This window comes from Physeter macrocephalus, chromosome 16, assembly GCF_002837175.3.
Source record: "Physeter macrocephalus isolate SW-GA chromosome 16, ASM283717v5, whole genome shotgun sequence".
Lineage (NCBI taxonomy): Eukaryota > Metazoa > Chordata > Mammalia > Artiodactyla > Physeteridae > Physeter > Physeter macrocephalus.
Genome location: NC_041229.1, coordinates 97777353 through 97790832, shown reverse-complemented (window position 1 = coordinate 97790832; position 13480 = coordinate 97777353). Strand labels below are relative to the sequence as shown.

The following is a 13480-nucleotide window of genomic DNA, read 5'->3' as shown; positions in this document are numbered from 1 at the left end:
ATGCACTATGTCTAGTGATATTTTTCCACCTGATAAGCCACACGATGAGACGTCATCTTTGTGCCCCAAGAAAAAATTCACAAAACCATAAAAGACCTACTATTTTACTTAATGTTCAGTGTTATACCCAAAGTAAGCCACAATAATCAGGGCGAAACTTGGGGAAGGGCCTGGAAAGCAGCACAGCTTCCTAGGCTACAAACGACAAGAAACACATCGGCTAGAACGGGTACAAAATGGAGGACAAGACGGTAGAGAAAAGACTCCGCAAAAACCGCATGGGTGGAGCCTGACGTAATTGGAAGCAAGTCTAAACTCACATCCTTCCGTACTATTGGCTTGACTCTGACACTTTTTCCTTGTCCATTGGCTACCGGGTTCTTCAATGTGTCAAAACAGCCAATCGCCTAGCCCTGTGGGTAAAGTCCTCCTTCCCCCCCAGGGGGAGGAGCCAGAAGAGTGTACGGAGCCCAAGGCGCTTGCGCGGACGCGCGCTCTGCCGGTTAAAAGCGGCTCCTTCTAGGAGGCGGTGTCGCAGTGTATGAATATTGATTACGCAGCGCCGCGCCGAACGCCCGCCCCTCTCGGTTGCCCGACGCTCGCAGCTCGCGCTCGGGCTCGCGATGGGGAAGAAGTCCCGGGCGGTACCCGGCCGTAGGCCCATCCTGCAGCTCTCTCCGCCAGGTCCGCGGAGCAGCACGCCGGGCCGAGAGCCGGAGTCGGAACCCGACACCGAGCCGGACTCGACGGCGGCGGCGGCGCCCAGCCAGCCAGCCCCGGCGACGCCGACGACGACGACCGCGATCACTGCCGCCGCGGCGCCGGACGACTCACCTTCAGAAGGTAAGCGTGCGCAAGGGGCCGCGGCGCCTAGGTGGGGCGTTCGAAACTCGAGCTCGGGGCTCGCGGCCTAGGCCTCTCGGGCGAGTCCTAGGAGGAAGAGAAACCCGGGCGGGCGGTGTCCGCATCCGAGGCCTGTTGCGTGCGGCCTGCGGTGAGGACGGCTGTGAGCCGAAAGCTGCGGAAGGGACGGCGGAGCCGTGTGCGTCCGGCCGGAGCCGACCCAGAGGCGCCATCTCTGGTGCAGGGATTGGCCCGGACGCCCAGTCTGCTCAACGTCTATTCTTGGCTTTGAATAACTTACGGGGTAAATGTGAGAGTATGCGTTTCCGCGTCCTAGGCTTGGTGACCGTGGAACCTGCCGTTTTCTACACGACATCGGCTTTTCCTTTTCGTTTTTGTTGGAATTGAGAGAGACCCTTTAGAAGTGAGCATACTATTTTTATTATGCCAGCTAAAGTGTAAGTAACCCCTAGTTGGCAGGTTTCCCAAAAATCCCTGGAGAGGTGGTGCTTGTGGGTTCCCAAGTATTTGTGTTTATTCCCAGAATGGTACTTGGGTTAAGATTACCCGGATTGTGCTATACTGCAGGGGCCAGACGCCGGAAAAGCCCCGACCATTTCAGGTGTTAAAAAAAAAAAAAGAAAATCACGTTGGGTGGCTCTTGCGAAAAAATTGCTCTAGTTGTGCTTTTTGTAAAAGCCTTTTGGTAGCCTGGAGAAGATTTATTCTGTGTGTGTGTGTGTGTGTGTGTGTGTTTTAATTTTGGATTATTTCAGATGTAATTTTTATATACGGTGTTTAAATTCTTAATGTTAAAGCCACTAGGCAAATGGAAGATTCTAGTTATACTTGTTTTCTTGTCTCCCAGTTATTTGGGTCAGTGATGAGTTACAGCTATCCTGTTTTTAAATTGATGAAATCTAGACTTGAGAAGTCACAGATTGTTTTGTCACCTGTATAGTTTTTTCTGTGTTCCGCCGTCTGACTGTAGTTTTCTTTTGTTCGCTTTTTAAAATCCAGATGAACAGGAGGTGGTGGTGGAGGTTCCTAGAGTTCAGAATCCTCCCAAACCAGTCATGACCACCAGGCCCACTGCCGTTAAAGCAACAGGTATAGTTTTATCATCTTTTCTACATTAGGGTCAAACCGTGTTTGTATATAGTGTTTTGATGAATGTTTCAGTGTTGCTAATTTATATTCCTCCCATAAAATGGAAATTTTAAATCTTTGTGAGGGCTTGTTAGTATATATACTTTAACCAATGTAAAAAAATTTTATTTATTTATTTATGAATGCGTTGGGTCTTCGTTGCTGCGCACGGGCTTTTTCTAGTTGCAGCGAGCGGGGGGCTCCTCTTCGTTGTGGTGCACAGGCTTCTCACTGCGGTGCCTTCTCTTGTTGCGGAGCACGGGCTCTAGGCGCGCGGGCTTCGGTAGTTGTGGTGCGTGGGCTCTAGAGCGCAGACTCGGTAGTTGTGGCGCACCGGCTTAGTTGCTCCGCGGCATGTGGGATCTTCCCGGACAAGGACTCGAACCCATGTCCCCTGCATTGGCAGGCAGATTCTTAACCACTGCGCCACCAGGGAAGTCCCTTAACCAATGTAAAATTTGCTGTTCCCTTTTCTCTGTACCCAAATTACTTTGTACTGCTTTTTTACTGATGCTATTTTGTAACTAGTTTTCTAGCTCCCCACTATCTTGGCATTCTTTAGGGACACCAACAGTGTTTTTTCATTATGTTACTTCTCTAACACACAGCTTTGATGGGTACCTAGCAAATGTTTGTGCAGCTGAAAATTGCTTTTATTGAATATTTTTTAAGCATGAAGGAATATTTGCAGTGATGGTTTTGTAGACAAACCTGAGTTCAAATCACCACTCTAGCATTCATACTAAGACCTCAGGACATCATTTATCTGTAAAATAGATCTTACAGCCCTAAGTCATTTTGATGATTAAATTGAACAATATATATAAGTTTCTAACACAGCAAGTGCCAAGAATGTTAGTTTTGTCTACTCTTTATGTATCTTGAAAGATTAAAATATGTTTTGATACCAAATATTCTATAATTGGTAGTAATTTTATTCTTCTGAATTTGCAGGACTTTTTGTACTATGTGACACCTGAAATAATAGATGCTTGTTCCCCCCTGCCCCCTGTTTGCCACTTAAAAAAAAGTGTGGGTTAGAAAAGGTAAAACCATGTCGTGAGAGAAATTTCAGAACTAGGAAATACCATTTTGTATTTGTAAACTACATATATTATTTCATTTGGGTTTGCTAAGAATCGTGTGATGGATAGAATTTAAATGTTCTACGAGAAATTTCCTTGGTTGCAGTGTCAGTCAGCACTTCAGACCTTTATGTGCCTTGTGAACAGAAATGTTTTCATTCTGTTCAGCTTCATCCTGCAACATAAGAATATATCAGCTTTATTCATTTCTTACCTACTAGTTGGTATAACGCATAGGAAAAAGTTTAACAAAAACAAAAGGGAAGGGCTTCCCTGGTGGCGCAGTGGTTGAGAGTCCGCCTGCCCATGCAGGGGGCACGGCTTCGTGCCCCGGTCCGGAAGATCCGAAATGCTGCGGAGCGGCTGGGTCCGTGAGCCATGGCCGCTGAGCGTGCGCGTCCGGAGCCTGTGCTCCGCGACAGGAGAGGCCACAACAGTGAGAGGCCCGCGTACCGCAAGAAAAAAAGGCGGCGGGGGGGGGGAAGCAATTTTCCATTGTTATTTGCATGGCTTTGTGAAACGGTAGATACTCAAGAATTGATACATATATATTTTTTATTTTATTTATTTTTGGCTGCGTTGGGTCTTTGTTGCTCTACGCAGACTTTCTCTAGTTGCGGCGAGCGGGGGCTACTCTTTGTTGCAGTACGCGGGCTTCAGTAGCTGTGGCGCATGGGCTTAGTAGTTGTGGCTTGTGGGCTCTAGAGCACAGGCTCAGTAGTTGTGGCCCACGGGCTTAGTTGCTCCGCGGCATGTGGGATCTTCCCGGACCAGGGGTTGAACCCGTGTTCCCTGCATTGGCAGACGGATTCTTAACCACTGCACCACAGGGAAGTCCCTTGATACATTTTTTTTTAAGATGATTTTAGTTAAAGAATTTACTTTTATCACTATAAACATGCTGAATTTATTTGCACAAAAATGAAATTTAAATTTTAAGTTATTGAAGTATGCTTTTATAATATAGTAGAGAAGCATATCTAGTATTTTTATGCTAACAAATATTATGGTAAATGCGTGTGAAATTATCTAAGGGAAAATTTAGAATAAGTTCTGTTAAATTAGGCCAACAGACTACCATGATAGTCAACAGTATTTAAGCATCTTCTAGAAAAGGGTATTTAATGTGGTTCCATAAATGAGTGTCACACGTCTGTGAATCCCCTGAAATTGCACACTCAAGTGTGTGTTCCTGAGAGAAGGTCCACAGCTTTTATCATTTTGATTGTTAATAGCTTTCTATGACCAAAAGAGTTAAAAATCACTGTTCATTGTTATGAGGAAATAATAGAGTTTCTAAGGGGCATAAGGCACAGTTACTGTTTGAAGCTTATCAGGAAAGTAAAGTATATATTTAAGAAATAATTTACTGCCCGATAGCATTAGTTAATTTGCAAATTGTGTGGCACCATCCATTAGAGGTAAGCATATTGAGGTTTGAGGAGTCAGTACTCCTCAAAAAAGACTGCTAAGGACTGGCTCTGAAGAATGGCCTTGTTTCCTCTGGCTTCAAGTAGCAACAGCTTCTCAGTAGTAGTCTAAAAGCCTGGTCCTGTGAGGCTTTTGGCTTTCTAAGATTATGCAATTTTGTATAGTATTGTGAGTTTTTTTTTTTAGTGTTATTCTAAATACATGCCTGTTTTCATTAATGTATAGACTGAATTTTCAGAGATGTAATTAGAACTTATTTCGTGACTTGATTTTATCTTTTATTCCTTTAGAGTTACCTTTTGTCCCCTTAACATTATTTTATGTAATCCCATAATGGTCTGATTAATCATAAAGTGATATTGCATCTGGCACTATGCTGTAATTTGCTTTTCCAGTCCCCTGTTTGAGAGCATTTGAGTTTACAGTTTTTGGTTATTTAAATGAGGCTCCTAAAAGCTTTGTGCAAAAAAATTTTTGTAATTATTTCTTAGGGTTATATTCTCAGAGTTGAGATTATCTAGCTATAAGAAAGTTGGAGAGTTTTGTAGTTCTTGGTATGTTACCAGATTGTTCTTAAATATTGTATCAGTTTATGGTGTCTCTAACAATATTAAGTATGTGTCTTTCCCCCAAATGCTGCGTTTAGTCGTTTTCATTTACTTTGCTATTTAATTGTCATTATATTAGGCTACTCTTTGTTGCAGTACGCGGGCTTCAGTAGCTGTGGCGCACAGGCTCAGTAGTTGTGGCTCGCGGGCTCTAGAGCACAGTCTCGGTAGTTGTGGCGCACGGGCTTAGTTGCTCCGCGGCATGTGGGATCTTCCCGGACCAGCGTTTGAACCCGTGTCCCCTGCATTGGCAGGCGGATTCTTAACCACTGCGCCACCAGGGAAGCCCTTGGCGAAACCTATTGCCTGAGAGACCCACTCTGAGCCTGGGGAATTACCCCTGCTTGGGAATTTTGTAGTCAAAATTCCACACGGCTCACCTGGTTGGAACCTTTTACCAAAAGATATAGAATTAAAGAACTAAGGCCAGTGATTATTATTGTCTCTGAACTAAGAAATGTGTTTATATAAAAATATAAATTTCCCATCCTCCGCCTTCCCCAAAAAACCCATCAGTGCTGAATACTAAAATGCAGACTTTTTCTGTACAGAGTTGTCTTATGTAGTTCTATCTTTATCTCTTGTTCAGAAAATGTGGAAAATTGACTGGTATGACCCCACCCCCAAAATGAGATATATTTGGTAACTGGAAAATGGAGATACTGTGAAATATCCATTTAAGAATCTTCCTAATCAGTTTAAAATAATATTTTGGAAATTGATAGTGTAACAGCTTAGCTATATACTAAAAAAATAATGGTGAGATTTATGTGACTAAAACAATGAATGTGAACTTTTGTATGATAAATGAAGCAATTTATGTTCATGTTTAGGTGAATCCATAAATTTATTTACAGAATTATGACAGAAAACTAGGTTTTACCTCCTGATAAATCTGTTCAGTTACCAAGGCACTGAAAAATTTAGTCTTTTTTTTTTTTTTTTTTTTTTTTGTGCGCGCAGCCCCACCCGCCATGGCCCACAGGCCCAGCCCCCCCGCGGCATGTGGGACCTCCCCGGACCAGGGCGCGACCCCGTGCCCCCTGCATCGGCAGGCGGCCTCTCAACCACTGCGCCACCAGGGAAGCCCCAAATTTAGTCTTATCAATAGCTGCAGGGCTTCCCTGGTGGCGCAGTGGTTGAGAGTCCGCCTGCCGATGCAGGGGGCACGGGTTCGAGCCCCGGTCCGGGAAGACCCCACATGCTGCGGAGCACCTAGGCCCGTGAGCCACAACTACTGAGCCTGCGCGTCTGGAGCCTCTGCTCCGCAACAAGAGAGGCCGCTAAAGTGGGAGGCCCGCGCATCGCGATGAAGAGTGGCCCCCGCTCGCCGCAACTAGAATAAAGCCCACGCACAGAAACGAAGACCCAGCACAGCCATAAATAAATAAATAAAATTTTAAAAAAAAATAGCTGCAAAGTCTAGCTAGACTTAAATATTTCATATACCTATTATAATAAAATGATATATGAAGAGAGTATATATGCTCACTTAATTGTAACATTAGAGTAGCCACAGGTGATACAAAAGGAAATGGCATAAACATTGATCAACTAGTAAAAAAAAGTGTATAATTTCAGTTTTTTTTTTTTTAAGAAGGAAATTGCATTGCAACATTACAGAGGCCATACCTAATACCATTTGAGCGGGAATTTTGGTTTTAGCTGGGGTTTTGTTGTTTTTTTTGTTTTGCTTCTAGCATGTTAGGTTCTGTTTTAATTTGTCACTTCTTATTTGAGGAAAAAAATCATTGAAAAAGAGCTTTGTTTTTAACTTTGAAAATCTCTTTGTTTCATTTACTAAACTCTAATTGGTTTACTTGCTTGAGATGGACATGTAAAACAACAAATTCTAAAATCAGGATATACTATGTGTTATTTTGACAGAGGGAGTATGAGGTTGAATAATTGAGCATATATTTTGAAAAGGATATTAAGTTGCTGTGCAGATTGATTTTATTAGCTCTAAGTGCATAGTCAATTTGTACCTCTTTTTGTTAGTCCATTGAAGACTTTTTTGAGGTTCTATAAGTAAACTAAATGGCTGAAGAATCATATTTTCTCTTGGATACTTCCTAGGACTTTTTGACATTGTTATAAACGTTGCTTACCTTTTTGTTTCCAGGAGGTCTGTGCTTACTTGGTGCATATGCTGACAGTGATGATGAAGAGAGTGATGTTTCAGAAAAACCAACACAGTCTAATAAGGAAGCAAATGGAAACCAGTCAACTGATATTGATAGTACATTGGCCAACTTCCTAGCGGTTAGTGGTGCTTTTGTTTGGGTTTTTAGTTATTGAAACCACTTTGGGATCTGAATTTCAAGTGGTTAGCCTACTTGTCAATCTGTGTCTGTCTCTCCTTTCTTTTTTAGTCTCTCCCCCATCTCTCCTCTTTTTGTGACAGTTGTAAGGAGAAAAATGGGGAAGAGGAGGGTTTTGACTTGAGAAGCTGAGACTTAAGCTTCTCAAGTCAAAACCCTGTGTGTAGGGGATATTTTTTTTAAGTGATGGCCATTTTTCTGGTTTAATGTGATAAATGCGTTTGTCACTATTTTCATTCTAAAGGAGATTGATGCTATAACAGCTCCTCAACCTGGAGCTCCTGTAGGAGCTTCTGCTCCACCTCCAACTCCACCTCGGCCAGAGCCCAAGGAATCAACATCTGCCCTTTCCTCCACTACCCCAAATGGGACAGACTCAACCCAGACTGCAGGGTGGCAGTATGATACTCAGTGTTCACTGGCAGGAGGTAAACTTGATCCTTTGAGTTTTAAAGAAATCTAAAGTGCAGTTCTTAAAGGTGTTCTAGGCATTGAGGTTCCCAAAGGTGAAAGCCTGTTTGCTTTAGCCCCAGACTTTAGAATTCTGGCTTCTTAAATACAGTATTTAGAAAATGAGAACTGCTAGGGTATATTTTTATCTACTGAAAGATAATTGTTTGCCTTTTAACCAGTACCAGATTATGCTCGGTAAATAATAAAAGCCATTATTTTAAAAAGTATTTTGGGGTTCGAAATACATTTTTCAACTATCAAACTGCTTTTTTAAACCGTGTTTGCAAAGACGACTGAGGAGCGGGGAGTGGCCCCCCAGGGAACATTTGACAGTGTCTGGAGAGATTTTTGGCTGTCACAGCAGAGGGTGGTAGTGGGTGGTGAGAGGAGGGTTTATTGCATCGGCTGGGGAGAGGCCAGGATGCTTGCTGGTGAACACTACATCGGACTGCCTCCACAGCAAAGAAGTGTCCTGCCCAGTTGTTAACAGTGCTGTTAGGTTGTTACAGCTTTAGAGTTAACTTGAGATAGAAAGTCAGAGTTGTGCGGGAATATGTGCTTCTTAAAATTTGTTTCATTTTCTTCTAGTTGGAATTGAGATGGGAGATTGGCAGGAGGTCTGGGATGAGAACACAGGATGCTATTATTATTGGAATACACAAACAAATGAAGTGACTTGGGAATTACCCCAGTATCTTGCCACCCAGGTGCAGGGATTACAACATTACCAGCCCAGGTAAGAATAGACTTGAAAAAGAAGTTACTAGAAGGAAATCAGAGCCTTATCTTTTGCTAATAATATTTGCCTTCTGTTTCTCTTGCTAAGTATATTTTTTTTAGTTCCGTAACAGGTGCTGAAACTAGTTTTGTGGTAAATACAGACATGTATACTAAGGAGAAAAATATTTCAGCTTCCAGTAGTAAAAGTGCACCGGTCATAGCCAAGCGAGAAGTTAAAAAGGTCAGTGTTACAGCTTACCTCATCTACTTATTTTCACATCTAAAGAACTTGAATGTTACTCTGTCACAGGTATATAAGCCTTCTGTTAATATTTTACAGCATAGATGTGAAACAGGATAAATTTTGTTTCTTAAAAGTTTTACATAATCTGTTTCTGTTTATTATACGGCATTTATAGCAGATACCCAGTTCAGTGGTTCTTTTGGAGCTTTAGGGTGCAATAGAGGCTCCTTGAGTCATTGTGAAGGACATGGGAGCAGCCAAGCAGGCAGCGCTTCGGGTCCCCTTCTCTGCTTCAGAATAGTTGTATTTTGGTATTCCACCTTAGTTTTTTGTTTTTTTTTTTTAATAAAAAGATTGGCTACCTTAAAAACTACTACTAATAAAACTTGACCATTTTTATAATCTCATCAGTAAGAAAAGTAAGTTGTACTCTACAGAGAGTGTGTTGAATTTTAATTTATCTTGAATTTTTGAATGATGAGGGAGTTGTATCAAAAAATGCTTTTACAGGGGCTTCCCTGGTGGCGCAGTGGTTGAGAGTCCGCCTGCCGATGCAGGGGACACGGGTTCGTGCCCCGGTCCGGGAAGATCCCACATGCCACAGAGCGGCTAGGCCTGTGAGCCATGGCCGCTGAGCCTGCACATCCGGAGCCTGTGCTCCGCAACGGGAGAGGCCACAACAGTGAGACGCCCGCGTACCGCAAAAAAAAAAAAAAAAAAAAGTGCTTTTACAGAATAAGTTCACCTTTACACCTCTAAGAGGGAGGTGGAATAAATATCCCAGTGGAGGAGGTAGACACTTTAAATGTAATCACACATTTCATTTTAGAAATATTTCACTTTCCTCTAAATCACCTTCACAGCATATTTGTGAAGTTATCTCATCATACAGAAGAGGAAGGTGAAGATTTATCCAGTCGTGTGAACTGGCAAGATTCTGATCTTATTTAAATCTGCCTCTGTTTCTTACTAGTCTGCCGTTTGATGTACAGAGAATAGAAGAAAAGATATATTTGAGTCCCACCCAGAACTGTAATACTGCCTTCCTAAAGTAGCAATGTTTCCATTATACATGTGTAAAGAAAATGGTACAAACATACACTAATCTGATGGGAGTCGGTGGTTTTTAAGAATATGCAGTGACTGAAAATTATGGTCGTTTTTAACACGAACAATTAAATGTACTGTATATTCAGGTGATATTTCTTTGAAAGTTAAGCGAAATTATTTTATTCTTTATAGGAAGTAAATGAAGGAATTCAAGCTCTCTCAAATAATGAGGAGGAGAAGAAAGGGGTGGCAGCATCACTGCTTGCTCCTTTATTGCCTGAGGGAATAAAAGAGGAAGAAGAGAGATGGAGAAGAAAAGTAATTTGTAAAGAAGTAGAGCCAGTTTCAGAAGAGAAAGAAACAAGTACAACAGAAGAAGCAACAACAGTAAAGCCACAAGAAAGTCCGTTGGACGGTGTGGAAGACCCTACTCAGGAGGATCTTTGCAGTGTTGTTCAGTCTGGAGAAAGTGAAGAGGAAGAAGAACAAGATACCCTGGAGCTGGAGCTGGTTTTGGAAAGGAAAAAAGTAAGTTTTTGAGGTTTTTGTTAGATGTATTTTCTTCCTTCGGAACTGTCATACTCTGGGTTTGCTGTGCTCAATTTACAGCCATCGTTGGGATTTTGTTTTTCTTATCCTTTCATCTACATATGCTTATGTAATAGAAACTTGAACTATGGAATTGTAGTTCTTTGGGTCCCTGATGATGCTTTTGGTAGTTGACAACCAATAAAGACTAACGTTGTTAGGATTTAAGGATAGATACAGTAAGTAACGTATCTTTGGTTTAGCTTCTTTAACAAACAAGCATTGCGAATTCTTGTGATAATTTGGTTTTTAACCCAACAGTTAAAGTACAAGTTGACTTCCAGTGATCACCTGTGGCATTGTGTGTATAGTTAAGTGGACCTTATGGGAATTCCCTAGCGGTCCAGTGGTTAGGACTTGGCGCTTTCACTGCCTGGGCCTGGGTTCCATCCCTGGTCAGAGAACTAAAATTCCACAAACTTTTGTGCAGCCAAAAAAAAGAAAAGAAAAGTGGGTCTTGTGAGAAGATAACAGGAGAATTTAAGAGGAACCCATTATTTCATGTGCTTTCCTTCTAAGGTAAATGGTCCACAGGAAACTTTCCTGATTGAGAAGTTGATTTTTACTTATTTTCTGCCCTGATTTTTCTTGGACAGTTTTATCTACTGCTGCCTTGAGTATGAAGCAAAGTCTTAACAGGTGTTATAGCAGTAAATCACTTTGAAGCTTCCCCCTTTTGAAAAATTTGAAGCTGTGGAGAGGGACCAGCAAAAGTTAAGCTTTATCCTTTGTGTACACGTATTAGAAAATTTGTTCGTGGATCTTTAGAACCTATACCCTTTAAATCAATATTTGTTAACTGTAATCATGAATAAACATTTATTGAGTAACAATAGAATTTGGAGCATAATGCTCAGTCCTGATGGAAAAATGTATTAAAAAATACTTATTGTCCTCAAAGGATTTAAATTCCAAAAACACATGGCTGTCATTCTTGCTACTCACAGAAATAAATATTGGTAAACAGTTAATTCCTGTTCATTGTAGGCAGAGCTGCGAGCCTTGGAGGAAGGAGATGGTAGTGTGTCAGGGTCTAGTCCGTGTTCTGATATCAGCCAGCCAGCATCTCAAGATGGAATGCGTAGACTTATGTCTAAAAGAGGAAAATGGAAGATGTTTGTTCGAGCTACCAGTCCAGAATCTACCAGCCGGAGTTCTAGCAAAACTGGACGAGAGACTCCAGAAAATGGAGAAAGTGGTAATTTGTGCTTTAATTAAACTTGAGAGTTGAAAGATGTAGAGGAGAAATCCCTCTTACCCTTTTTCTGTTTTCTCTTCAGCAAATAGAAGGATATAGCACTTTTACCCTTTTAGGGAAATGCGGGGAAGGAAACTTCTACCTTTTCCTGCTCCACCTCTAGTGGAGCAGTAAGAATTTGAGAGGCTAGAATCCATCGGGCTGTGTATTCACTACTGATTCGGGATAACTTCTCCCTCAAAAACAAAAAAATGAGATTGGGTCCCTCCCTCCCTTTTCGTTTTATCACTCACTACAGTAATTGTGATAATCTGCATAAAGACTGTGGATACTCTTTACCTCTGTATTTCCAGTTGGTAAACACGGCAGGCAAGGCCCACCTCTGGCAAACCCAGCGTCATCTCTCTCTGTGTACAAGTTGTCCAGCCTTTGGTTGGGTGTGTAGATACTCTGGTACTGTCATGAGGACCCAAGTTATCTTCAGGGTAATACAGAAGAGAACCTGCTGCATTTTTCCAGTCTGTTACCAGAACTAACTAATTTTAATCACCAAACCTTAGTTGAGTGTACCAAGCAGAAGGTACCTTATAGGTTACGGTTTAAAAATAACAAGTAAACAAAAACACAGGTAATAAATGCAAACATCCTTGAATTTTTCTTTCCAATCAACCATATAGAAAAATCTGAAGTAGAATTCTAAAAGTGTCCCTCCCCCCTTCATCTTTTCACTGTTTTCATGCCCTACCCTGAGGTCCATTTTCTTTATTTTTTTATCTGCATGTATTCTTCTAGACCTTTTCCTCTTTTTTTATATACGTTGGTGGTTTTGTGTCTGTGTGTGTAGTGTGCATATGTAAATTTTACCGTAGGTGAGATTAACCATATGGATTGTTAGATGACATACTTTTTCGTTTAACGAGGTCTTGAAAATTGTTTTTAACTACTGAGTAGTATAGATGTCTTCATTTAACTCTTTCCCCATTGATGGACATTTGTGTCCTTGTTTCACTCTTAAAAGTAATACTACATGCATATTATCCCAAAAAAGTATCAATATTAGCCATTCAAATGTCCATCAAAAGAGTAGTGGATAAATTGTGATGTATTCTTCCAATTGAATACTAAACAGCAGTAAAAAATGAATGACCCATTGTTGTATGCATTAACATGGATTAATGTCAGGAACAATAATGTTGAATTTAAAAAGCCACAGAAGAATGCATATGTTAGTGCTCCATGTATATAAGTTGAAAAATAAGCAGAAATATGTGCTTAAAGATCTATCCATGATGAAATTAGAGGCATTTACTAACACCGTCAGGGTGTGTCTGGTATGAACATGTTGGGGGAGAGGCACGGGGAGAGGCGCAGGGATCTTCGAGGTGTTATTAATAGTCTTCTGTTAAGCTGGGTTGTAGTTACTTGAGTGCTCATGCTGTTTTTTTAAATATACTCATTAGTTAATGATACTATGCAATTAAAATAATGCTGTAGTAAACATCTTGGTACATCTATCTTTTTGCAGATTTTAGTACCATGATAGTGTAGATTCCCAGTGGTATATTGCTAGGTCAAGGGGTATGTGCATTTTAATTTGATAGATCCTGCCTAACTGCCCTCCAAAATAATCAAGTCTTAGAGCTCTAGCAGTGCTTAAAATTGTTAAATTCTTAAACCTGCCATCAAATGTAAGATGTCTAATATACAAATGAACTATAAACTAGTAAGTGAGAAAGTAGAAAGATTTGGTTTTAGACAATATGGAAATGCAGAAGGAATATTAATGA

At 41.2% G+C, this 13480-nt stretch overlaps 1 protein-coding gene across 1 annotated transcript in view; it reads left to right on the top strand.

The window, feature by feature from the left end:
* Nucleotides 1–548: 548 nt before the first annotated feature.
* The window catches only part of FNBP4 (formin binding protein 4), a 39763-nt gene continuing 26831 nt past the window's right edge, over nt 549–13480 (top strand). The window contains exons 1-8 of the mRNA XM_007123760.4: nt 549–843; nt 1864–1953; nt 7242–7381; nt 7685–7868; nt 8482–8629; nt 8734–8854; nt 10100–10435; nt 11483–11693. Of these exons, the coding sequence (XP_007123822.2) occupies nt 624–843; nt 1864–1953; nt 7242–7381; nt 7685–7868; nt 8482–8629; nt 8734–8854; nt 10100–10435; nt 11483–11693 (1450 nt within the window). The 5' untranslated portion in view covers nt 549–623. The remainder of the gene's footprint in view (nt 844–1863; nt 1954–7241; nt 7382–7684; nt 7869–8481; nt 8630–8733; nt 8855–10099; nt 10436–11482; nt 11694–13480) is intronic.